Source organism: Corvus moneduloides, chromosome 24 (assembly GCF_009650955.1).
Source record: "Corvus moneduloides isolate bCorMon1 chromosome 24, bCorMon1.pri, whole genome shotgun sequence".
Taxonomy (NCBI): Eukaryota; Metazoa; Chordata; class Aves; order Passeriformes; family Corvidae; genus Corvus; species Corvus moneduloides.
The window spans coordinates 4,177,883-4,203,273 of NC_045499.1; the positions used below are offsets into that span (position 1 = coordinate 4,177,883).

The following is a 25,391-nucleotide window of genomic DNA, read 5'->3' on the forward strand; positions in this document are numbered from 1 at the left end:
CCAAAGGGGAGTCTCGGGGGCTGCAGGTTGCAAACTGTGCCAGGGATGCAGCAGGATGGAATTTTGGAATTACAGCGCTGGCAGGGAGACCTCCAGCTGGGATTTTTTTATTTTCATTTATCCTTGTTTTGCAACCAGGATGTGCCAAAAGCTGCCTTTATGGGCTGGGCCAAGCCAGAGGCAGGAGGTGCTTCTTGCTCCCACCTGCCCTGGTGCTCCCAGACCTGGAGTCAGATCCTTTATTTCCAGCTCCACGATTCCTTGCTGTCAGAGCACTCTTGCATAATTAAGAGGTGAAGCTGGCAGGCTGCAGGCAGCTAATACAGATATGATTAATTTTCATCCCTCTGTTTGATTTGGAAGGTTGTCCTTCCCGAGGCAGAAGGCTCCATCCCAGATGGATGGAAAGCTGCCAGCCGGACGCGTCTTGGAGGGACAGCAGGACAAGACATGGGAAAGTTTAGTGCTTTGGAAAAGTGACCTTTCTTGGTAACTAATTTGTCACTTCCCAGCACCATCTGCTGACTCGTCAGCTGCATCCATCATCACCATGCGAAAAAAGGACTGGAAAAGTCAACTAAAATGGGAACCGCTGTCAGATGGGGTCGGTGCAAATTGTTTAGAGAAGGGAGGGGAAAACCCCACATTTTGTGGGTGACATCCTTTCCATTCTGCCACATTCCCAGGGAGGTTTGCAGGGAGCAAAGCTGTGCTGGAGTCTCTGGGAGCTTTCCATGGCACAGGGGGTGATAAGCCAGAGCGAATGCCCAGGGATCCGGGAAGCACCTGAGTGCTGGACATGAGGTTTTCGGGAGGGCTGCGGCCCCAATCGAGCGTTATTGACGGCTGTGACAGCAGCAGGCCCCTGGTGACACCTGGTGTGCCCGTGTCCTATTGACTGGCTGCGATGGGGCCAGGTGGCAAATGGCATTCCCAGGCTGGGCAACCGCTGTTCCCGATATCCCTCCCCAGGCAGGCAGGAATGCTGCCGCTCCCCGCTCTCACAGCCCACGGATCCCGTTTGAGGCAGGAGCATTTCATGGCTTCCCAACTCGTTTTCCCCTCACCTGGCTGCTCCCAGACTCCCTCAGGAACAGCACCGGGATGTGCCTGGCCTGATCCCAAAGCCTCTGGCATCAGCTCCTGGCTGATGGTCCCAGGAGAGCACGGATGAGTTCTTGCACAATTCCCTCCCTCTCTCAGCACCTCGTTTGTCTGGAGAGGGATGACAGTGCAGGGTTTGTGTTCCTGAGGGGAATCAGTGCCAGGCTCAGTGAGGATGGGACAAGGGGCCACTTGAAGACTCAAAGTGGCAACTTCTGAAATTATTGTGATTTGCAATTACAATTAGAAATATAATTGACATTCACATCCTAAAAACCTTGTCCTGCAGGCTCAGGATGCAAAAACACAAGCCAGGAGAGAGGAATTTCTCTATCTTAGAGGTGGGGAAACTGAGGCAGCAGCAGATCTGCCTCAGCTGTGGGACCACTGGGAACAGCCGAAGAAGCTGGGGAGGGAGCAAAGGGGATCTGCCTGGAAACGAGAAACTCGGCAAACTCCAGTGCAGATAACAACATTCCCTGCCTGGGAAAGCCGTTTCCATGCAGGCCAGGCAGCTGGACAGGGTCACCAGTGAGTGGCTTCAGTGCCTGTACGGGTTTATAAAGGGAGGGGAACCAGCAGGAGCATCCAGGGGTGTCAGGAGGGAGAAGAGCTCCGACCTCCAGCGTCCCGTGGCTGCACTCCCCAGGTAGGTCTTGGCACCTCTTGGCCATAGCAGAGCCAGCTCAGAGGAGGAGGAGGGAACAAAACCGATGCTGAAAGAAGGAGGAAGATGACTTTTCCTCATCCCCATCTCAGGAGCATCGATTCCAGCAGCTCCTGCCTCCTGTGGGCACCTGGCAGACACTGGGTACTGCTGCAGAGCCGTGGGGAGCCCCAGTGCCCTCTGTGCTCGGGGAGCTGCTCTGAGCAGGCAGAAAATGACTCTCAGACAGGTCCTAGTGACAGGAATGGTTGGATTTTTTGGGAGACAGCTCGGTAGGTGAATGTCTTGTCTTGTTGCTGTGCCAGCTGCCCACCCCTCCAGTCCCCACACTGGCACTGGGTTTTGGGGGGTGAGCAGAGCTGGCACCGCTGTCCCAGCCCTGTGTGTCCACAGTGCTGAACTCGGGATCCTCCTGCTTTCTTCTTCTCCCTTTGGAGCTGGGAAGCAAATCCACCAAGTGCTCTCTGCCTGGAGAGGTGCTGAGCCAGAGATCTCTGGGCTGGAATACAGGTCCTGCTTGCCAGGCAAGGGGGGACCATTCAGCAGGGATATTTCTGAGTGGAGAAGTCTGTGTGGGTGTTCTTCTGGGAGAAGAGGGAGCGATTCAATTCCCAAAGGGATAGTCAAGATGAGATGAAGGAGGTGATTTGGTTTATTTTCTCTGTATTCAGCAGTATTTTATTTATTTATTTACTGCAGCAATGGAACAAATGAAAAAGCACAAAAGATTGATGCTGCTGAGGTTGTGTTGCAAGGGGAGAGCCTGAGAATTCCTGCCTGGAACCCTGCAGGAAACAGGGCTGGGACACCCTGGGATGTCCCAGGGCAGGAGGTGGCCCTGGTGGCCCAGGCTGGGTGGGCAGGGGGAGATGGCACCAGTGCTGCCCTGAGCAGTGCCCAGGGAAAGGAGAGGATGTGGCTGCCGGGTGCTGTGGAAAGGGAATTTTCATTAACTTCCACTGGCCCTCAGTTCAGTACCAGCTGATATTTATGGGAAATCTAATTCAGGAGTCAGATCTGACCTAACAATGTCTTCCCAATAATGCCCAAACCAAGAGGTTGCTGAAACTAATTAAGGATCAGGCTCCAATCAGGTGGAGAAGTTAAGCTGTGGGACCAGACTTCATTAAGTCTGTCCAGAGAGAATAATTTAATATTTAAAGAGAACATCCAATGTTTACATAAGTCCTTTCCTGACGTGAAGTCACAGTTAGATCACTTCAGAGGTGGTTTTTAAAGCCCTTTATTCCAGGCTCAGACAGAGCTGGGCTAGAAAATGCCTCTCCCATCTCCCTTGGACTCAATGAGACTTCTTAAAAGATCCAGTCCATCCAGGAAGGTTTCCAGTGGTGAGGAAAATCAAAACAAAAATTAACAAAACAGCTGTCTGAAGGTTTTTCTCTTTGCAGCATCTCTGTGTCCTGTGCTGGCGCTGGGATTGATGGGTTTGCTCTGGATGGGTGCAGGTCTTAAACCAACACAGCTGCAGGGCTGAGGCTCGAGACCTCAGGGAGGCTTGAGCAGTCCTGAAGGGCTGGGCTTGAAATCTCTGGAGATGTTGCTCAAGAACAAATCTGTTTATACAAACAGGTTTGAGAAGAGAATTGTCAGTCAAGGCACTTCTATTCTCAGCTCAGGAGCAACTGGAAGAGTAAATATCCCTCTGGTGGGCTGGGGCTGAGCTGATTGCAGCTGGTGCGGAGCCAAAGGCGTTTCTTGTCAAACCTCCCTCTCCACTCTTGCCCTGGTGTCTCCTTTCCCGTGTTGTCCAGGCTCTCAGGATGGTTTCCAGGAAGGTGGTGGCCAGTTTGCTGCTGGTGTCCCTGCTGTCCGTGCTGGCTGAGCAGACCCAAGGCTTCATGCCCTTCTTCACCCAGAGCGACTTCCAGAAAATGCAGGTAACCCCTCTGGAATGAATAAACCAGGAGAGGTTTCTCCCACCCTCATCACCCAAACTGCCAGTGTACACCATCAACAGGAGACACTGTGATATCCTTCTCCCAAAATCCAGGGCTTTGGGGGGACACAGATCATTTTTAAGGTGTGAGATGGAAAGGAAGAGCCTGGACCCCTCCACCAAAGGTCTGACACAACTTTGGGGTGTCACCTGCAGGCCCTGGGGGGGGCTTTCCCTTTCCTCGGTGCTGGAATTCTTCCAGAGCAGCTGCAGCCTCCCATCAGCACAGTGGTGGCTCTTTTGTTGTAACAAATAATTAACCATCCCCCGGCTGGTTGTCACCTCTGGGACTTGCCGAGAGAACGTTTTTCCTTTTGAAGTGAAACAAATACCGTTGAAAGGTGTCAGGCGGCAGCTTCTGAAACAGAGCCCCAGCGAGCTTCCCCCGCACCGCCGAGCCCGTGGATACCGGGAGAAATCCCATTTCCAACACCCATCCCTGGATAACAATTGCCTTTTTTGGGGAGCACAGGCATCCTTCTGTGTCCGTGAGGAGGATGGGGACCCACACGGGCTGTGTTTGTACCCCCCAGCCCTTGTAGCTCCATGTCTGCCAGGACTTGGGGGTTTTCTGGGTGAACAAAGGGGAAATCTGTCCCCCAAAGGCTGTCCTTGCTCCTCCTGTGCTCGCACACTGGACGCTGAGCATGGCCTGTGCCATGTTTGACGTGTCCTGCTGCGTCTGTCATATTCCAAAGCACCTCTGGCTTTTTCCAGAGGGTGCTGAAGGCAAGTTTAGCCCCATAAATGGGAAGGGGCTGACATTACAGACCTGCAGAAAGGCTGGGAAAACGTGACCTCTGTACAGGGCTCTGCACAGGGCTCCCTCTCTCAGTTCAACTCCCCTGCAAAGCTCCAGAACAGAGCCAGGACAAGTTCTTGGGGACAGCTGGGTAAGGTCCCAGCGCTGTCAGCTCCCCTGTCCTGCTGACAGGGTTCCCTCGCACAGATCCCCCCCCACATGTGGGTCCTGTTTACTGCAACCTTCACACCCCACCCCGTCACCCAACCTTGCCCCCAACGCTGCTGAATTTCAGTCCCCAAAGGCCACTCTGGCCACAGCTGATGGGCCCTTCCCAAGAGGATTCCAGCCTGGCTCTGGGCGGTGCAGAGAGCTCCCATCCCGCTGGTTCTGTGCCCAGCACTGTGGATTCCTGGCTGTGGGGACAGTGCAGAGCAGGTTTGGGACCCTGCATCACCAACTGCCCCCTCTGCTCTCTGCTCCAAAGCTGCAGGAAAAGGAGAGGAACAAGGCAGGGCAGAAGAAATCCCTGAGCCCTCTGCAGCAGCTGGAGGAGGAAGGTTTCTCTGAGCAATCCGGTGTGGATGTCACCGCAGCCAAGACCTTCCAGGTACGTGGAGCCATTTGACTCCGAGAAGTCCACGAGCACATGCAGGGGACAGGGAGTCCAAGAGATGTCCTCTGCCAGCCTGCCCGGTTACATCAGAGAGAAGTTTGCCTCCACCCCATAAATTATCTTGGTTGTTCAGCAGCCAGGTCACCACTGAGACCCAACTGCTTCTCCCTTAGGAAGATGGGAACAGCTCGAGGTCGGTCTGTGCCAGGCAGTGAAGCCCAGCCAGGTGCAAGGCAGGAACTCCCAGTTCTGCTTCAGCTCCTGCTCAGTGTCACCTCTGACCCCACAGTTCTCTGCACTGGAGAGGCCTTATTTAAAAATTTGGGCCCAACGTCTGTATACAGAGCAGAAAATGGGCAATTTTAGGGATTTAAGTGCCAGGCTAAGCCCTCAAAGGCAGACTTACCTGGTGAGCCAAGTCTGAAAATCGTGCTTTTTCCACTTGAGCACAGGGAACTTTTTCCCTGTGTGGGCAGCCACTCCTGCGGGGAGCTCGGCCATTCTCTGCCACCAAAAGGAGGGTGCAGATCCCCCAAACAGGGAGAGAGCCAGTGGGGCAGGCAGCAGGACCAGCCAGGCTGGAATTTGGCCAAGGCACAGCTTAATGTGCACTCGTGATGAACCAACACTCGGTAACAGGATTTAAACAGCAGAAAGGCCCAGTTCAAAGCGTGAAATACCCAGCACATCCCCAGAGCTGACCAGCACCAGAACAGAGCTCTTTGCTTCGGGCACATCTGAGCCACAGCTGGCTCCAAGTCCAGCAGGCTGGAGCAGGACCACGGCTCGTCCTCAGCTCTTGCTGGGGCAGGAGCTCTGCAGGCTCAGGCTGGAAGGGTCGATGTGCGACACAGTGGAGGATTAGAAGGTTCAGAAATCATTTTCTTTGGAGTCCCTGCTGCCAGGAGTTGCCTTTATCTGGATTTCTGAGCCAGCCCACGGGTTATGCAACAGCACTCTGAACAACTCAAGAGTGTGTTGCCTTCAAAATGTTGCTTTTTCCCATATGAGGATCATCCTCTTCCCTCCAATTCCACCCTAAACCCTCCACACCAACTCGATCCAAGTGGGGTGAAAGCACCCCAACCTCCCTCCCTCTGTTCCACTCAGCTTTTTCTTCCGACTTCTCTGGCTTCCTCCACAGCAGGCCCTTCCTGTCAGAGCTTGGCTCACCCCAAGGCAGCTGGAAAAATACCAAGATGTCCTGGAGAAACTGCTGGCAGAGCTGATACAGGACACCCCAGACGGTACTGTCAGTGGGTTGATTTCTGCCTTGGGAATTCTGCCTTTCCTTCTTCTCATCAGCTCATCAGCACAGAGATATTTATATTCTCCAGAAGGGTTTTTGTGTCATGTTTGCTCACTTTGCGGAGCCCTCAGATCCCAACCACTCCCGTGTGCACCCTTCTGGGACGGTTATTCCCTCCTAAGGTGCTGCCTGTGCCCTAGAGCTGATATTGACGGTCAGCAGCAGCACAACCCTTCCCAGCAGCTCTGTTTGCCACTTCCCTGCTCCTCCTCGTCCTCCTCCTCCCAAAAAGTCCTCAGTCTCCAGGGAACAATTTCCAGCAGAGCTTATAACAGCAGCTGTACCTGCAAGGCAGCTCAGCATGTGCAGCCGGCTCAGAACACCTCGCTGCCTGCACGGGGGCTTAACACTGACACTTAATTACGCTCCAATTTGCTGCAAATCCTCCTTTTCCTTTGGGAAATTGTGTGTGGGAATTGCAGCAGCAAATATCCGGGGGCAGGCTGTTGTGCAGCTCTTCCTGCCTGCAGGTTGAGGGATGGAGCTGCGCCTGTGCCTTGTCTGGGATGTTCAAGCCCAGGAAAGGGGGTCCCGCTGTCCCTGTGGGATTGTTCTGCTCTGCCTGTGCTGATCCCAGTTTGCCTCTGAGCTTTCAGCCGGGGAGATGAGGAGGAGGAAACAACACATAAAGCTCTGGAAACACTGAATGCCAGATTTAAGGACACTTGTGCTTTTCTCTCTTTTCTCTTTAGCTGACTGATATCTGCAGGATCAGAAGAGAAAGCGCTGGAGCTGCTCAAGCTGATAGACTCCACTTTATGTAAATGAAATCTGTGAGAGAGATTAACAAAATCTGAGGTGAGATAATAAATGTGCAGCGTAATTAAATGGAGGATTTGTATCTTCTGTCCTGCGAGCTTCTCTAACAGATGGGGGGTGCCCAGTGTGGGAAAGGAGAGAGGGAAGGCTCCAGGTTCTGGACAACATCCCTGTTTTCCTGAGCACTGGTCTGGAGAGTCAGTCCTGGGAGAAGCTGAGGGAGCTGGGAAAGGGGCTCAGCCTGGAGCAAAGGAGCTCAGGGGGGACCTTGTGGCTCTGCACAACTCCCTGACAGGAGGGGGCAGCCGGGGGGGATTTGGGATCTTCTCCCAGGGATCAGGGACAGGAGGAGAGGGAACAGCCTCAGGCTGGGCCAGGGGAGGCTCAGGGTGGACAGCAGCAGGAATTTCCTCATGGAAAGGGTGGTCAGGCCTTGGCAGGGGCTGCCCAGGGAGGTTTGGAGTGCCCATCCCTGGAGGTGTCCAAGGCAGGCCTGGAGGTGGCACTCAGAGCTCTGGGCTGGTGACAAGGTGGGGATCGGGCACAGCTTGGACTCGACGATCCCAGAGGGCTTTTCCAGCCTCAGGAATTCCAGGATTCTGTCAAAGTGTGTGTCAAAGCCCAAAGAATTAATCTTTGAGGACTAGGAAGTTTTAGCCCTCATTTTTGGCAATAAGGGACATTGAGGCAAACCTTTACCAGATCTCCCAGCCGAACTGGTGACATGAGGTGAGCAGTGTTGAGGGGGGACCTGGGTGTCCCTAACCCAGTTCCCTGCTCCAGGAGGACACTCTGGCACATTCCCACACCGCTGGAGAATGCAGGAGCCCTGAGAGCAGCCCCTCCCTGTGCCCAAACCTCTCCTATCAGCCTGCTGCTATAAATCCACCAGCACGGTGAGGAACAGCTGTGCCAGGCACAGTGTGAGGGAACAGCACCAACCTCTGCCCTTTCTCCTGCCTCTCAAGCACACCCTGAGGTGAAACCCTAATTCCACTTGAACATCCTGCTCTCCATTTCCATACCTTTGGCTTATCTGAGAACTACTCCTCTCTGCTGGCAGCAGGAAATCCAACATATGTAAAGTACGGGTGGATGAGATCAATGGTATGTACGTGAATATATCCAATTCCAATCCAATTTTATCCTCCCAACCTAACACGAGTTCTGTTCTCGCTGAGCTCGTTCCAAGAACTCTGTTTGTGCTGGAACAACACCCCTCGGAGCACTCTGCCGTAAGCAGCCCTCGGGAGAGGAGAAAGCTCCCAAGGGATAATGGAACAGACAGCGTGGAGTAGATTACAGCTCTAATGTTTGATCCAAAGGCACACTCCTTGTCCAGGGACTGTTCAGCTCCAGGAAGCTCCCAGTATTGTTGAGGCAGTGTGAGCTGTGGAATCACTGTAATGACTCTGAGTGGGAAGGAGATGGGAAATAACACATTCCATTAGGCTGGGAGTGAGAGCAGCCTGGGCTGCAGGAGCTCAGTCTGCAGAGGGGTGATATCCATGGAAGAGCTGGCATGGGAATCACCCGAGGAGCTGTGGCACATTTACACCAGTGTGCAGAGGCTTGTTTGCTTCAGAGGGTACCTCTTGCCTTGTTACTTCAGAGATACCCAAACCTTTACTCCAGGTTTGATTCTGTTTCATGAAAACAAGGATAATTCCCCCTTGAGGGGCAAACTGCTCCCAAACCCCCTCCAAAAGCTCCAGCGTGGGTCAGAGCTGTCCCTCCAGTGTGCCCTGTTCCCAGCTCCTTCATTTCTGTCATTTTCCAGGCCGACAGCTCCCCTGTGCCACCCAGGAAGGAAAGTTTCCCAGTGATGGCAAGAAAGTGAACATGAGCCTCTTGGATTTGCTTCCTGGACCCTTTCCCACTGGGGTGGTGGTGGGGCTGACGCTGTGGAAAATTCCAGAGGGAGATCCAGTGTGGGACTCTGCAGGGAGATCTGGGAGATCTCCCTCTGCTCTTACGGACCCAGATAAGCTGCAGAAGCAGGGGCCGGCTTTGACCCTGGCCATGGATTCTTCCAGTGGCTCTTCCCAGTTGTCCCAGCTATAAAGGAGCTCGGGATGTAAGGGCAGGTTGTGACAGAGACCACAGGAACCCCTGTCCTGTCCTGCAGCACCAACTGTGTTGTCCAAACAGGCAGCAAAGTACACCTTCAGCTTTTGGGAGTAAATTCCTTCCACCCTTAGGGGCCTGAGCAGGAGAAGCAGAAACTTTTCCACTGGAAAGAGATGGAGAGACCCCAAGTAGCCCCCTCACCCAGGCTGTCAGGGCTCTGGCTCTGGATAAGAAGGAAGTGGTCTCCAGGTTTCAGGATAGATCTATTTTCCCCCTGCCCTGGAAGGTGCATTGGCAGCCAGCAGCACCCAGCTCACACCTGCAGGCAGGTAGGAAGAATCTGCTGCTCCAGAAACCAAACAAGAATTTCCTGGTGGGATGAGCAGCCCAACCGTTGGGGGAAAGAGGCAGGGAAAGAGGAAGGAAGGGAGTGGAATCACCTCTGACTTCCTAAGGTACTGAGCAGGCCCAGGACGGGCGGGCAGATGGGGGCTCTTGGGTCACACCTGGGAGTGACAGGGTGACAAATGGGCACAGTCGGCTCCAAGAAAGCCCTGACACCTCTCCCGGTGCCATGTGCAGGGCTGTCAGCCAAAAGCCACGGATGAGGAGGTGGGTGGGGACGTGGGGTTTCAGCAGCCCATCAGTCAGCGGTGGAAGGGTTCAGCTGCGGGGTTTGGGGTGCAGCCATTCCCTGCTCCGGCACGGATCCATTCCCAGGGCTCTGCTCACACCAGTCCTGTCCCCACACTGCCAGAGCCGGAGCAGCCGGCGTGGCGCGTCTGCTCCTCTGGCATCTGAGCCACTGCCAGCAGTTCTGAGGCAGCTTCTGGGCTCGCAGGGAAAGTGGAGGCTGTCCCTCCGTGCTGTCCCAGCTTCCCACAGCCAGCTCCGGGTGTTTCCAGCCAAGAAATGCTTTTTTTCTGAGCCCATCTGCAGCCTCGGCACCGCTTGGTGCTCCCAAAGCCACGAGGATGATGATGAAGGGGCTGCAAAAATAGAAAATCCAGTCACATTCAGCCTTGGCACTGTGGGCAGGGAATGGGAACAAAGATTGCCCATGGGGATACAGGGTCTGACACGTCTGCTCCTGCTGCCTTCCCTGTGGAGTCCAGATGCCTTCCAGGGAAGGCAGGGATTCTCCCACAGGGAGGAAGGGAAGGGGGTCATGGATTTCTCTCCACAAAGAAGAAGCACCTGATCCTGCTGAGCTTTGGTGCTGCCAACCTCCTTCTGAGAAGGAATCACAGCTTTTCCCCCATCCTCCTGTTGTCCAGCACCAATCCCATGTCCTCCTCTCCAGAGATTGTGCAATGAGGTTGCTGGGCCTGGGGTAATTTCCCTGACTGACAGAATCACCAGTTGAAAGGATGAGTTTGGGCTTTTTTTGCTGTTTTCTCCAGAGCAAGGTGAGTTCATGCAATTCCTGGGTTTGCATCAGCTCAGCCAGCATGCATCTGCATGTCCAGGCAGAGCTTCTGCAAAGTGAGAGCTGTGAGCTCACAGGATCCGTGTGATGGGAGCAAATTGGAATTTTTTATTTACATTAGACCCCTCTCCACATCATGAGCTGGCAGTGGAGCACAGAGGAGGCTCAGCTTAGCGCGTTCACACTTCCCAGCACAGCTGAGTTCGCTCTTTTAATGGGCTCCCTGGCCTCTGCTGATGAGGTATTTGCTGTTGCCAACCAGACAAACGAATCTCAGCATCTTGTTGCTGCTTTCTTGGATAAATTGGGAAGAGTGAGGTGAGCTTTGGGGACCGGATAAGGAAGAGGGTTCCTGAAAGAAGGATTAGTGACAGGACAGGAGGATATATCCTCAAGCTGTGCCAGGGGAGGGTCAGGACATCAGGAGGAATTTCTCCATGGAAAGAGTTGTTAACATTGCAAGGAGCCGCTCAGGGAGGTTTGGAGTCCCCATCCCCGGAGGTGTCCAAGGAAGACAGGACGTGGCACTGGGCTGGTGACAAGGTGGGGATGGGTCACAGGTTGGACTCGATGGCCTTGGAGGTATTCCCCACCCTCACTGGCTCTGGGATTCTGTGATGGATGTCAGGAAGGCACAGCTCAGCTCTTTCAGCCTTGTGCTCCTCCAGAGCCTCCCTCTCCCCACAGGTGCCATTCCCGAGGGACCACGGCGTGTCCCCACTCCGCTGCCACACATCCATCACCAAACCCGTGACACGCAGCCGGCCCCCAGCACCTTCAGCACCGCTGTTCCATTACCTTTAATTAAATTCCAACATTACGCCACCGTATTTCAACCACTTTCATCACTTTCTTCAGCAGCGGGGGCAGGAAAAAGCAATTACTGTTCATCACAGCCGTGCCAAAATAAATTTACAAGTCAAGGCTTGGGTTTGCTGTTTTAGGTGTGGGGTGTGGAGAGACCCCCCTTCCCAGGAAATACTTCATGGATCTGGATCCTGGTCCTGCCTGAGGTTCTGGCAGAGCTCAGCAACTGGGCAGCAATGAGGGAAACGCGTGTGGGGGTGGCAGGCGGCTGGGAAAGGGAAGTTTTTTGGGAGAACGGCCCTAAATGTGTCAGAACATCGGGGAAAGCGAGGCGGACGCTGCTCGAGGAGCAGCCCACGCAGCGATGGAGGACAACCCACCATCAACACCGGCTCGCCCTGCAGCTGAGGCAGCTTTCACCTTTTGCTTTCCCCATTTCTCCCCCTTTTCCCCGGTCCTGAGGGATCAGCGCGGGGCGGGAGCGGCTGCTCCCTCAGGACACGGAGGGACAGGGCACCCTCACCTCCCTTGACCTTCTCAACATGGCGCCCGCCCCCGCGCCCTTTCCCCATACGACCCGTGCCCTTCCCAACATGGCGGCACCAGGGGCGCGCCGGGCCCCTCCCAAGATGGCGGCGTCGCTTCCCGCCCGCGGGGCGCTTCCGGCGGGGCCTGGCGCGGCCATGGCGGAGCTGACGGACGCGGAGCTCCGCAAGGAGCTGCTGGCGCTCGGCTACCGCCCGGGGCCCATCACCGCCACCACCCGCAAGGTCTACATCAAGAAGCTGGGGTGCCTGCGGGCCGAGGTGGCGGCGGCCCGGCGCAGCGGCCGCACCGCGCCGCCCAGCCCGGGCCGCTCCTCCGCAGGGCCGCTGCAGGCCTCGCCCTCGCGGCAGCGCTCCGGCTTCACCCGCGGCACCGGCGGGGCCGCCCTTGAGAGTGAGGAGGAAGAGGAGGAGGAGGAGGAAGAGGAAGTGGGGCGGCCGCCCGCGTCCCGCTGGGGGACGTCCGGGGAGAGCGGCGGGCAGACCTGGGGGGACCCCCGGGGGTCCCCGCCGGGCCGGGGCGGAGGCGTCAGGGCTGAGGGCGGCCTGTCCCGAGACAGCCTCGGCAGGTTGAGCCCCTCGGAGCAGTGGGGGACGACTGTGGAGAGAGGTGGGGGTGCGTTGGGGGCGTCCCTGTCTGGGCACGGGGGGTTCAGTTCCCCCTCGCAGTGGGACACGTCCATAGAGAGGAGCGGGGGCCTTGGGGGCCTTGGGGTGGACAGGGCCGCGGGGCCGAGCTCTGCGCCCCACTGGGAGACATCAGCAGAGAGCGGCCGGGGGCTCAGCCAGGGGCTGGGGGCCACCCTGGATGGGTTTCGGGGCTCCTCACTGCAGTGGGGCGCCTCAGAGAGGAGTGGGGGGCTCAGCAGTGGCCTCAGACCAACCCTGGACAGGTTTCGGGGGTCAAACTCCGCATCCCAGTGGAGCCCCTCAGCAGAGAGGAGTGGGGGACTCGGCAGCCGGGCTGGCTCGGGGTTGGATGGGGCTGGGGGGCTGAGCTCCACACCCTACTGGAGCTCCTCGGCAGGCTCCAAACCCCTTCCCAGCGAGGAGCAGTCCAGGAGCCATTGGGGGACATCAGGAGGGGCAGTTGGGGTGCAGAGCACCCGGGCTGCCTGGGACACAGCGGGGGAGAGAAGGGGGCTCTCCTCCAGCAGCTGGTGGAGACGGGAGAGCGAGGTGACTCCCAGCACCCAGTGGGGCTCCTCAGCGGCTCCCGGGAGGTTCAGCAGCCTTTTCAGGAGAGGGAAGGAGGAACTGGCTGCCAGCGTTGGGAAGGAGGTGGAGCGGGATGCCAGCAGCCGGGCTGGGGGGCTGATCCGGCGCTTCCCGTGGCGGGCAGCCAGCGATGGGGGGCACGGAGTGACGCCACGCACGGCCCTGCTGCGCTCAGCCCCGAGGCAGCAGCCGGAGGGGAAGGGGAAAGGCCTGGAGTATTACCTGTCCCAGTTCCTCTGCCTCGCCAGCTTGGTGCTGCTGCTGATTTTTCTGGGCATCCTCGTGGTGAAGATGGTTGGGTCAGGCTGGCTGGACAGGAGAGAGGAGAGCTGTACGTGCACTGGTTTAATTCTGATTTAAATTTCATTCCTCACCTTTCTTCCTGCTTTCCCTTTATTGCTTCCAGCGCCATCACATTTATCATCCTCGTTGCCATAATCTGACATCTCTGCTTCTGTCCCTCTTCCCATCTCCCCTTTCCCGTGGGAAGCCTTGTTAGTCATGGAAAGCAAATCGAAAGTTGGCTTTTTCCAAACGAGTTTGGCCTTCAGTCCCTCAGAACTGCGGGGTTTATGTGGCATGCCATTCCTGCTAGGCCAAGGATGGATTTTATGGATGCCTGCTGGGCCAAGGATGGATTTTATGATGTGACACAATGTCTGTGTAGTACCTGGAGTGTGTTTTTGATGTTCCCTCTGCCAGCATGGCCCTTCCCAGCCTTTATTCAGTCCAAGGGGGAAGTGCAGCAGATCAGTTCAGCGCTTCAGGTGTGGCAGAGTGTGTCTGTCTCTTCCATGAGAAATGAAAAGGGTTTCCCCAGCAGCTGGTTTTTAAAGCAGAGTTCCCTAGCTGGAGCAGCTGGAAATTGGGACATTTCAGGCTTTGAGCTGAACAAAGAAGGGTTTGGGGGCTGTTTTGGGAAGGTGCTGGTACTGAGCCTGGGCACACTGTGCCCTTGGCGTGGGCTGGGAAAGCTGCTGCATTCCCAAAGCCAGGATGGAACTGCCCAGTGTCACTGGATTTCAGCTGCGACTGGAGTTCTGGAGGCAGGAATGTTGCTCAGGATTGTGCCGGCCCTGTGGCAGCTCTGGGAGGCTCTGCAGGTGCAGGGAGCTGTTCAAGCCCTGCAGAGCCTAGAGCTCCAGCTGCACTCAGCCCTCCAGGAGGGTTCATTTCCCTCCCTGGCTGTGCTGGGACATTTCAGGTGACGCTGGTGGGCAGCTGGAGGCAGCACTGGAGTGTAAAGATCAGTGTGAAGCTTCTCAAACAGGAGCTGTCAAAACATCCAGCCCCAGTTTCCACTCCCCAGCTGAATACATTCATCACCTGCATCATTTGTGTGTTCTTCCTCAGGGCTGCTCCCAAAGCAGCTCCTGGAGGGGCCGTTTGCATCTCAAGGTGCTGCCAGGGGGAGATTAACAACAGCAGAACCAGGCTTTAAGTCGAGCCTGCTTTTAAAAAGATAAATATTTTCTTGATGAAAGCTCTTGTTTGCAGCCAGCTAACTCAGCCTCTTCTCTCTCCTAGTTAATCTCTTGCCTGTGGATTGTGACAAAAGCACGGATGATGTAAGCATTTATTTATTTATCTTCAATCTTGTGAGCTCTCACAGAACAGTGATTATTCCAGGTATTCTATTCCACCCATAACAGTATCACTGTAAAATGATCAGTTCTATCGTTTTACAGAAAAATTGGGACTTGATGAGTTGGAATTAATGGGCCAGATTAAGTTAGGAGTGTGTGTGAGACTCTGAAAGATAAAAATTTAAATTCCCAATTATGTGAATCAATTTCTTTTTAACAGTTGTACCAGAGGTGGTATTGGTTTGCAATAAAGCTGTTTTCAGCTTTAACAGTACAAGATTTAATCCAGCTAATTCCCTGAGCCCCACCATGGCTGCATAGCCCTGCTCTCTCTGTGAGGATGGATTATTGGGAAACCTGGGGCTGCCCCATCCCTGGAAGTGCCCAAGGCCAGGTTGGACTTGCTTGGAGCAACCTGGGATAGGGGAAAGTGTTAGGAGTGGAACTGGGTGAGCTTTAAGGTCCCTTCCAACCCAAACGTTCCGTGATTAGGAGGGAGAAGGTTTCATGTTGGATTCTGAGTTCTGGTGTCCTGGGATGTTCTAGAGGTGATGGATCCATCCATGGTGGGTCTGAGGCTGGTGCTGCAGGCTGGGCTGGGGGTTGGTGGCACTTTATAAAATCCCAGACTGGTTTGGGTTGGAAGGGACCTTAAAACTCAACCAGTTCCTCTGGGCAGGGACTTGCAGAGGATGCACGGGGTCACTTGTGCCTGGAATGTTCCTCTGCTCGGGTGATTTGGTTGGAGCTGGTGGTGCAGGACCGAGCCAGACTCCAGTGCTGTGGTTCTGGCTGGTGTCTGGGCCTGCAATCCCAGTGTCCCCGGCCACTGTTGATCTGTGTCCCTGTGTGTGCCCTGCAGTTCTGCCAGGCCAAGCAGAAGGACGTGACCATGGCTGTGCTGCACGAGCTCTACAGTTACCTGTCCGTGCAGGCAGGTGAGTGCTGCTGCATCCCCACCCCTGCTGCCTCTCCCAGCTCCTGCTCGCTTCTGTCCCACTCTGGGCTGCTTTGTGGAACAGGCAGTTCCCTTTTGGGAGCTCTGAGGCAGGCAGGGAATAGAGAACAGGGAAAGGGGGGTTTATTTTTACTCTGAGTGGTGCTTGGCTAATGCACTCCCATCACCCTGCCTGGGTGAGTGGGCTTTGTTTGTACTTGATGTGTTGGGAATCTGAGGTAAGATTGGTTGGGTTTGTTATTTATTCTTTTCTTACCAGCAGCTTGAAATTGTCCTCAAGACAGAGCCAGGAAGTGTAAACTGATGCGTTCTTACACGTAAAGTGACCTAAGAAATTGTCATTTCTGCTGAAATGTGGGAGCTGATGTGTGAGTGCCTCTCCCTTTCCTCAGCACAGAGTGGTTTAGGCTCTCTGAGCTGAGGAGCTGACCCAGCACAGTCCCTACTCCCGGAGTAAATCCAGCTCATCACTGGTATTTTGGGATGGAGAAGGCTGCTAGAAATCCACTGTATGAGTAGGGACTTGTTCAGCAAGATTCACAGCAGTGGTAATCAGTAAAAGGGTTTCAGTTCCATTTTCTGCATTTTGGACCTCGAGGCTGAAGCCTTTGGATACTGAAGCTGCACAGAACTAAATCTTTTCAAATCTGACTTTGGATTTCCACCAGATTTACTTAGCACATTTGTTTAGTCAACTTGGTGAGGCAAGATCTAGAGGATTTAGTGCCTTGCCAGCATTTCTCTGCCTGGGTTAGAGGCAGAGCTGTGATTTCAGCTCCTTGGAGGCATTTTGAACACTGATCATTAGCTCCACACCTGATACCTGGTGGCAGCTGTGCTTCTGTGCTCTGCAAGGGGCAGGAGCAATACTTTCCCCCTCATTGTGTGTTCAGCAGCTCTGAAGTGTCGGGTTTGATTGCCCTTATCCAGCAGCAGCTCTGAAGTGAGAGGTTTGATTGCCCTTATCCAACCTCCATGCAGTGGCTGAGCATTTTATTAATAGTCATAATCTGATCTGCCTGCAATATAAATCTCAGCCTGGAATCATTTTGCTCAGGGCTGGGGCTGATTGGAAAGGAGAGCATTTGTTGGTGTACATTCAGGGCTTGGTTCTGAGCTGTTCAAGGGCTTTTTTACCAACATGATTTCTCTGTTTGACTTTTCTTACCAGGTAATTTTGAATGTGGAAACCCCGAGAACCTAAAAAGCAAATGCATTTGGGTTAGTGAGGTGAAGGAACACGTGCTGGTGAGTGGGCTCTGAGCAGCTTTGTTATAACCCAGTGCTTAGTCTCTTAAAAAGCAATAAATAATAGACACTGAAACAATTTACCATCCATTTTACTTCCTCATCCTGCTTTGATTCTCTCCCATATCTCTCACTTCCCCTTTGGCCAGTCCTGTTCTCAGCAGTTCTTTTGAAAATCATTTTCTCCTCCATCTCTGATTCACCCCCTGTAAATCTTAATGGTTTGTTGTTTCACTGGAGCCATCAGTCTTGCGAAACCAGAAATTTCCCTGAATTGAGGGCTGGGCAGAAGAAGGATTTTTCTCTGCTGCAGAGTGTCAGGAGACAGACTGCTCTGATCCAGCATTCCATTTCTTTGCTGGTAACCTGTCAGTAAGATTATGTTGTATTTAGTGGTTAGCCCTAACAGTCTGGGATGGTGTTATTTCACAGAGTGCTTCATGCATCATCTCCCCAGTCAGAAGACTTTAGGCCAGGCAGACCTTCAGGCTTAGTTCTCCTCCCTCCAGTTTGCAGAATCCCGATAAGAATTAACCTGGGGACAGACCCTATGGAATGAGTTCTCCCACTGCTGTAATGAAATGATGTTGGGCAGTATTTTAAATGAGTGGAGGACTAATCTTCTTATGGCTTCCTTTGCACAGAATGTAACTGGCAGTTCCTCACAGAAGTTTGAAGCTGCCCTGCACTGGATACTGAACAGCAACAAGGATTTGGGAATTAGGTGAGCAGAAACCCTCTGTGTCAAAGTTGGGGATCTGCTGATACTGAACAGCAGCAAGGATTTGGGAACTGGGTGAGCAGGAGCCCACTGTGTCAAAGTTGGGGGTCTGGGTGTTGGCTGGGGTGGAATTTGACAAGGTCAGTGGTGCCCTTTACCTCTCAGAGCTCGCTGGGCAAACTTCCAAAGGAAAAGTACAGCCCTGCAGCAAGATGGGAACTGAGCTCCCTCCAGGAGTCTGATTCCCAGCCCTGGCTGTGGGATGCCGTGTCCAGGGATGTGCTGCAGATGAGGTGGAAGTGGGAGGTCAGGGCTGCTTGTGGCCGTCAGTGGTTGTGTTGTGCCTCCTGTGGGGTGGTGCTGGTGTCCTGCCCAGGGTCCTGTGCCTACAGCTCTTCTTAAACTTGGCCACGTGGTCACTTTTCCCAGGATAACCTCTCTCCAGTACATTTGTGCGTGGGTGGAGCTGCATCCGTGGACCAGAGGGTTCACTGGCCAGCAAAGCCCTCTGTGCAGTGGGGGGTGTCAGCCACACTTTGGGACCCTCTGGAGCAAGTCCCGAGGAGGAGGAGAGGGAAGGGGATGCTGAATGATACCTTTAGTGTCAGTTGTGTCTCCGGCAGAGCACCCAGTGCACACTAAATCCCAGAATTACTGAGGCTGGAAAATCCCTCCGGGATCACCAAGTCCAGCCTGTGACCGATCCCCACCTGCACAACCAGCCCAGAGCATTGAGTGCCACATCCAAGTGAGCACTTCCAGGGCTGGGAACCCCACCACCTCCCTTGGCAGCCCCTTCCAATGCCCGACCACCCTTTCCATGGAGAAATTCCTCCTGACTGGATGGTCTGACAGCGGGATGTGGTCACTGAGGGGGCATTTCTCAGCCAACAGGCTCCATCCATGAGAAATGGCAGCAGTACTGGGTTTTCAGGGAAAAACCACAACATGCAGTCTATAACCTAAGGAAAGAGTGCTACCCAGAGTCAGCAGCCATCATCACCTTCCTCTGGGAAGCGTGGGCTGCCTCCAGTCTGTGCTAATTCCAAAGCCTTAACAGTTGTTTGCATTTTCACGTTGCTAAATGTGTCTCTGATTAAGTGAATTGCAGCAGTCGTGGTGCTGGGGTTGGTGGGCAAGGCTTGTAGGAATTCCCACTGCTCCATTTGCTCTTAAATATTCCTGCAGCTGCTGCAGTGATCCACGGATCAGACAGCATCTGTTGCTTTGATTCCTGGGCCGTGCAAATTCCCAGGACATGGCTTTCTTAGGGGCAGGGCTGGATTTGTAGGTGGGCTGGGATGCAGAGTTTTCAAATTCTGTATTTTTACACTCCAGCACATTTCCAGTCAGAAGCTGTGGGATACAATATCCTCCCACTTTTTATTTTCTTAATTAGCAGCTCTGCTGGCTGGTCCCCAAACAGCTCCGCTTCCCCGGAGCCGGCGTGGCAGCATCCCCAAAACCCTGCCCCTGGCATTTTTAGCTACATGAGATGATTTTTTTAGTTGCTAGTCTGAGATGCAGGACTGAAAATGAGCTTTGCACTGGGTGATTCTGCTGCATGTTTTAAGTATTTCCGTGGAATTTGGATTGTAAATAAGACGAGGGTTGGGAAACAACCGTGTGTCTGCAGCCCCTGCAGAGCCCGGGACCGGGGCGAGCTCTCAGCAGTTCGTGAGCCGAGCACCTGTAAATTGAGCAAACCTCATTGTCTGATGGGCTGTTCAGTGCAGACAGAATTAGGAGCTTAAAAATACACAATCCCCTTTGCTCCAGTGCCCCTGGATGTGCTGGCTGTCCCTTGGATCCCTCAATGCCTGTGAGCTCTGGGAATGGCTCAGTGTGGAGAGAGCCTGGGCTTGGGAGCAGCAGTGCTGCAGCTGGGGGGCTGAGGGCTCTGAAGGGCTCTGTGCTGATGCTCTGTCACTCTTTGAGCTGCTCCTGCTCCCAGCCTGGGTGCCCCAGCTCTCACTGCCGGTGCTGAGCAGTGGCTTTGACTCAGGGAACATTTCCATCTCCGTGCTGGGAGGTGGGAATCCAATTCCGGGTTTAATCTTGTGCACGCTGAGAGGGGCTGTGCAGGGACACTCAGTGTGCCAGTGGGAGCTGCAGCCCTGCTGCCTTCCTGAAGCCACATCCATCCCTGGCTAAGCAGCCAGCCCCAAAATGTTCTGGCAGGAGGCTCTGCCTGGGTGTGGGGCATTTCCTGGGAGCCACGCAGGAGCTGCTGCATCCGCAGTCTGGTTGTTCTCCTGGCCTTGATTAAAGACTGCAGTTGGAGCCTGCTCTCTTCAGTGAGATTTTCTGCCTCTTCCCATCAGGTTGAAAGGCAAGGACCTGTCAGAGCTGGTTTCCAGCGTGGAGGAAGTGTTCTGCCTGGAATCTGCCCACCCCCAGATGGGGCTGGGCTGCCGCTTCCGCCGGGCTGTGGTCACGGCCATCACGAACCTGTTCCTGTTCTTCTGGGGTAAGTGGCTCTCGGGGCTCAGCTGCAGGGCTGAAGCCCTGTGATCACACATTCCTCAGCCACAGGAAATGCCTGACAGAGGTGAAATAAATCTGCTGATGAGTTAATGTCTAATTAACCTTTGTTCTGGCAGCACAGGAGACCCACAGCCTTCCTCTTGTGCTGTGAGTGCTTAAAAGTTGCTTTAAATCAGGCAGCTGATGAGCTCTCTGGGTATTCCTCAAGTACCCATTATTATGGGCTGCAAAATAAGTGTGTTAACTTTCCTAACGGAGTCAGTTTTTCTTTTTTTCTTGCTCCAAGCTCCCAAGTCCTCCAGCCTCTTTAATAATGACTTGTAGCATTTCAGGGTTGGAGGTTTTATTGGAATAGTCTGTCATGCCTCAGCTGAGACAGGGGTTTTACCCAGCGAGGTGATAACGAGAGCTGTGTGACTGCAGGAGTTTCTAATCCAGCCTGATAGGGAGGGGGTGACAGGGGACAGTTCCTGTTTATTGCAGACACTGAAGTCCTACTCGGGGCATTGTCAGTGCTAAAGCTTCCATACACATCTTGCATTTTGGGCTGCCACTGGAGCCCCAGGCTTTATTTCCCTATCCAGCAGCTCTCCATGGAGCAGTGAAACCTGACAGTCTCCTGGAGTGATCCCTGAGGAGGAGGCCTCTGGCAAAGACTCCTCTGGGATTTGCAGAACCGGAGCCCTGTGGTTGTGCTGAGGTTTCTTTTGTGGGGGCAACTCTGTGCTGGGGCCTTCCAGCTGCCTCATCCCACATCCACAGCTGCCCTTGTGCTGCAGGGGGGGCAGCACCGAAGGAGTTTTGGGGTGCAGCTGCACTGGGGAGCAAAAGGAATCACTGGGATTCAGTTCCAAGCAGGCCTTGGTCCCAGTGTCAGAACTAAACCTGCATCCAGCAAGTACCCAGCTGTCCGTTCCTGAATTCCCTTTGCTTTTATTCTCCTAGGTCTGATAACCCTCTGGGGGATCCTGATCTACCTCCGGTATCACTGGCGGAAGATGGAGGAGGAGGAACAAGCCATGTATGAAATGGTGAAGAAGATCATAGGTAGGAGCTGTGGGAGTTGAGGGAGCCCTGCTCTGCTCCCTGCAGGGCTGAGCCCTCACTGCTGTGTCCTCCTGTCCTCCAGCTGTTGTCCAGGACCACTACAAGGAATGGGAACGGAATTTGGAGCGTTACCCCTACGTTGGCATCTTCCACGTCCGGGACAGCCTGATCCCACCTCAGAGCAGGTGAGCTGGCTCTGGGCACTCAGGAGGGCCGGGAGCAGCAGGATGGGATTCAGCACAGCTCCAAAATGCATCCCTGGAGCTGCTCTGCAGCTGGAGCCTTTGGGTTGGGAAAGGCTTGGACACAGCTCAGGCTGGGCCTGCACCTGGTGCAGATCAGTGGGACAGCCCCGGGGCTGGCACTTGGTGCGGTGCCACAGGTGCGTTGTCCCTGTTCTGTCCAGCAGTACCTGGGTTTGGTTTGCTTGGACACGGAGCATCAGGTGTCCTCTGCTTCATCTGCTGGGTGTTTGGTGCTGTCCCCTTTCCCAGCCGCCCTGCCTGGCTCTGCAGGCAGCGCTGAGCTCTTCAGAACAATTCCCATGAGCTGAACAGGGCATTGGGGCTCTTGTACAGGGATTGTGCGTGCCTGGAAAGGGGCCAGTTTGAGCTGTGCAGCTGGGAAGGGAGCTGCAGTGAGGTGGTCGGGTTTGGTGCTTCCTCAGGTCGGGTTTGGTGCTTTCTCGGGTCGGGTTTGGTGCTTTCTCAGACAGGAATTGTGCTGGAGGTCGTTGCTCTGTGGGAGGTGGGGCTGAAGGGCTGCTTTGCTCCATCTCTGCAGGGATATTTCTTGTATTTTGGTTAAACAGAGTTGCTTTGTCCTCCTGTGAAGTGTTGAACCGCCTCACTCTATCACACACAGGACTCCTTTTCCTCCAAGGGATGACTGCAGCTGTTTGAGCCATCCCTGGCTGTGAGATGCTCAGAACTGCTGGATCCAAAGCTGGGGTGAACATCAGGGTGTCCCCCTGGCTGAGATCTCTGCGTGCAGGACGGGGGAGGGTGATTTGCTCATCGAGTCCCTTTGCAGCACAAATTGAGGCAGAAATTCAGGGCACTGACAGAGCCTCTCATCTTCCCCCCAGGCAGGATTTGTGTGGCCGTGCCCTGGTCTGAAATCTCTACACCAGGCTTTGTTTGATGCCTTTTCCTGCCTGCACAGGGAGCAGGAGGCAGCCAGATCCACAGACACAGTTGCTGCAGGCAGGGAAGCACAACCAGCTTGGGATTCTCATTTATTTTCTTGCTGTTCCTTGCAGAAAAAAGATGAAGCGGGTGTGGGAGAAAGCCGTGGATTTCCTGGCCTCCAACGAGTCCCGGATCCAGACAGAATCCCACAGGGTGGCAGGGGAGGACATGCTGGTGTGGAGATGGACTCAGCCCTCGTACCTGTCGGACTCGGAGCACTGAGGGGCAGCAGGAGAGGAGCAGCCGTGGGTCTGGGTGTGGACATGGACCCTGTGCAGGGGTCAGGCCCCTCACTGGTTGTGGGAGGAGCAGAGCCTGGCCCAGGGTTGGGGGTTGCACGGCTCTGTTCGCTCTCACTGCTGGAACTCTTCAAACAAATACATTCAGGGCAATAATGGCTTGGAAGGAAGATGGGCTTGAGCTGGTGGGAAGCTGGAATTGCACCAAAGCGAGCCTTCCACAGAGACCTGGCTCCCGTGGCAAGCAAACAACAACCTACAAAGAATAAATGCATGCCCCTCTCGAGGGCTGGGGGGCTCTGCCAGAGCCTGCGGGTGCAAAATTCGACGTCAACTCTGCAAAGGCCAACTGGTGGCAGAGTCCATCAGGGAATGTGCTGGGAGGTAACATTTCCCATGGAAACATTAGGGTGGCAGTGCAGGCGTGTCTTTGTTAGTATTTGTTTTTGTCAGTGCAAGGACAGCTTTGCTGTCTTGCTTGCTGCTTCCCAGCGAGGAAAATGTTTTGTGTTGGCTTCATCCATCCAAAACTGGGGAGAGGGGGAATTGGGTGAAGGTGGGCCTGGAGAGAGGGGGGAGCCTGACGTGCCTTGGTGGTTGGGGCTGGGCTGGGGGTGGTGGAGGAGAGTTTGTGACCCTGTTACACTTTTAAGTCTGCAGTCTGTGTGCTTTATTATTTTTTTTTGGGGGGGGGGGAGGGGATTTGGGTGGAAAATAAAGGATATAGGAAGCTTCTAAAGGCGCTTTCCTGTGGCTCCAGCCCAGGACTGCTCCATGGCTGTTCCAGAGCAGCTCTGGCGGGGCTCTGAGGGCTCTGTGTTCATGTTTAAGCTGGGCAGCTGCGGTGTCTGTGTTCGTGTCGGAGCAGGGATGTGCCAGCACTGGGTCTGTCGCTGTTCCTGCAGCCCCCACGGGTCCCAGGAGCAGCCTGGGTCCATCCCAGCCCTGCTGCATCGTATCTCGTGTCTGTAATCTCTTGGTTACTTCAGCTTCTGTTTCTGTCCAGCGAAGGAACATTTGTTCCCAGGAAATGGCACCAGTGTGTGGCAGTTGAGGCTCGGCAGAGGAGCTGCTGTGCTGCTCTCCCCAGGGCTGTGCAGCAGCTCCCGAGGCTGCAGGGCCCAAATCCTTTGCTGGCCTCGGGCAGGAGAAGGTGCAGAGTGAAGCCAGCAGTGATTTGAGCCCTGTAGCCCCTGGATGTTGCTCTCCCTGAGGACAGCGTGGGGCTGGATGCACGGATTGCTCCTGTCCCAGGCTCTGGGCTGGCTGAGGGCACAGCCCTGCCCTGCCCTGGGCAGGTGATGCCACTCCAGGTGTGTTCCCTGTGCCAGTTTCTGCTCACCTGGCAGAGTCTGCACCTCTCCCCACCTCTCCCCTCGGGCTGCTGGGGACCATGGACACTCCGTATGGATGGAGCAGAGCTCTCCAGGAGCAAAACCAGGAGCTCTTTCCCATTAAATGGGGAATATCCTGCGTGGAGGTGGCTCTTACCCCACATTTTGGGTGTGGGTGTTTGGGCAGGAGACTGCAGCTCTTCAAGGCAAGGACCAGCCCCTTGCACTGTAATAAACAGAGAATAAAGGCAGCCTTGATTCTTCCAAAATGTGTCAAGATCATCACTGCTGCCAGAGAAATTCTCTCAGACACCGGTGCCTCTGTTCTTAAACCTTTTTAAAACTCTTGGTGGGGTTTGGGTGAGCTTTTTTAACCGTCCAGAAGCGCAGAGTCAGGCATTGCTGTCATCCTTTTGTATTAAACGTGATTTTGTAGAACAAACTTCAATGGCTTGGTGCTGTTTCTATGTTCCATTTAGCTCTGTAAAAAAATCAATATCAAAAATAAATTTATTACCAATAATTAACTACTTTTATTTGTGCTGAGAAATCCCAGACTGTCCCAAGTGCTTTTGCTTGGATCAGGTCGAGTTCCAGCTTCTCCCAAATCCTTGGGCGTGGCAGGAATCGTTCCCTCTGTGTGACTTGTGTGGAAAGAGGTGACTCACGTTTGGTTTGACTCGGCTCATCCTGTGGCTCTGGGTGACAAAGGGGATTTCCAGTGGCTCCGGAAGGGGGTGGCTCCAAGGCTCCGTGGCCAGCAGGAGCTGCCTCCTCTCTGGCTGCAGTTTTTGCTGAAATTTGGGAACAAAGGCTGCGTCTCCTCAGGCCCCGCGTTCCTGGTGGGATGCCTTTGCCCAGGTGAGGTTGCTGAGTCACAGCTGGCATCGGTTCAAGGTGAGGAAGTGGTGCTGGTTGGAGTCATTCCATGTGCCAGGGGCTGACTGTGTCTGCTGGTGGCTGTGACTGTCACCCCCACAGTGTCTCCTCTTCCATCTCCTCTCTCCAGGGCAGAGCAGCCCCGTTCCACGCCACACTGGGCATTTTCCTGGGAATAGCAGGTTCTTCCCCCCTGCCCTGCTTCCCTCCCAGCCCCCACTGCCAACCAGAGCCAACCTTCTTGCAAGATAAATTTCTATAATTAACCATATTTCTATAAATAACTTCTCCGATGGAGCCGTTGCATCCCCTCCCTGTCAGGGAGAAAAACGTGACCAAACGAGGGCTCCAAAATGAAACCAGCTCTTTATCTTTTCCTTTCCTGCTTCCATTTAAAGCCCTTCCCACGGGATGTTTTCCCTGCTGCTGACATGACAGCTGATGCTGCACCTTATGGATGGGCACAGAGTCAGGGCACG

The 25,391-nt window shown here is 54.4% G+C and overlaps 2 protein-coding genes across 5 annotated transcripts; both read left to right on the forward strand.

Annotated features, from left to right (window-relative positions):
* Positions 1-1,104: 1,104 nt before the first annotated feature.
* Positions 1,105-7,406, forward strand: LOC116455531 (promotilin-like). Of its 3 annotated transcripts, XM_032133487.1 has the most exons (5): positions 1,105-1,753; positions 3,544-3,669; positions 4,958-5,080; positions 6,231-6,333; positions 7,088-7,406. In XM_032133487.1, the coding sequence occupies exons 2-5, from the start codon at positions 3,553-3,555 to the stop codon at positions 7,093-7,095; spliced, it is 351 nt and encodes a 116-aa protein (XP_031989378.1). In that variant the 5' UTR covers positions 1,105-1,753; positions 3,544-3,552; the 3' UTR covers positions 7,096-7,406. The 3 variants fall into 3 exon arrangements, with proteins under 3 accessions (XP_031989378.1, XP_031989375.1, XP_031989376.1); XM_032133484.1 differs by lacking the exon at positions 7,088-7,406 and having other exon boundaries at positions 6,231-6,864; XM_032133485.1 differs by lacking the exons at positions 1,105-1,753; positions 7,088-7,406 and having other exon boundaries at positions 3,512-3,669; positions 6,231-6,864.
* Positions 7,407-12,105: 4,699 nt separating this feature from the next.
* LEMD2 (LEM domain nuclear envelope protein 2) lies at positions 12,106-24,563 on the forward strand. Of its 2 annotated transcripts, none has more exons than XM_032133131.1 (9): positions 12,106-13,554; positions 14,751-14,791; positions 15,672-15,747; positions 16,939-17,015; positions 17,660-17,739; positions 20,061-20,206; positions 21,169-21,270; positions 21,353-21,455; positions 22,532-24,563. In XM_032133131.1, exons 1-9 carry the CDS (start codon positions 12,144-12,146, stop codon positions 22,680-22,682), a joined length of 2,187 nt encoding a protein of 728 aa, XP_031989022.1. In that variant the 5' UTR covers positions 12,106-12,143; the 3' UTR covers positions 22,683-24,563. The 2 variants fall into 2 exon arrangements, with proteins under 2 accessions (XP_031989022.1, XP_031989023.1); XM_032133132.1 differs by having other exon boundaries at positions 12,110-12,615.
* The last annotated feature ends 828 nt before the right edge of the window (positions 24,564-25,391 follow it).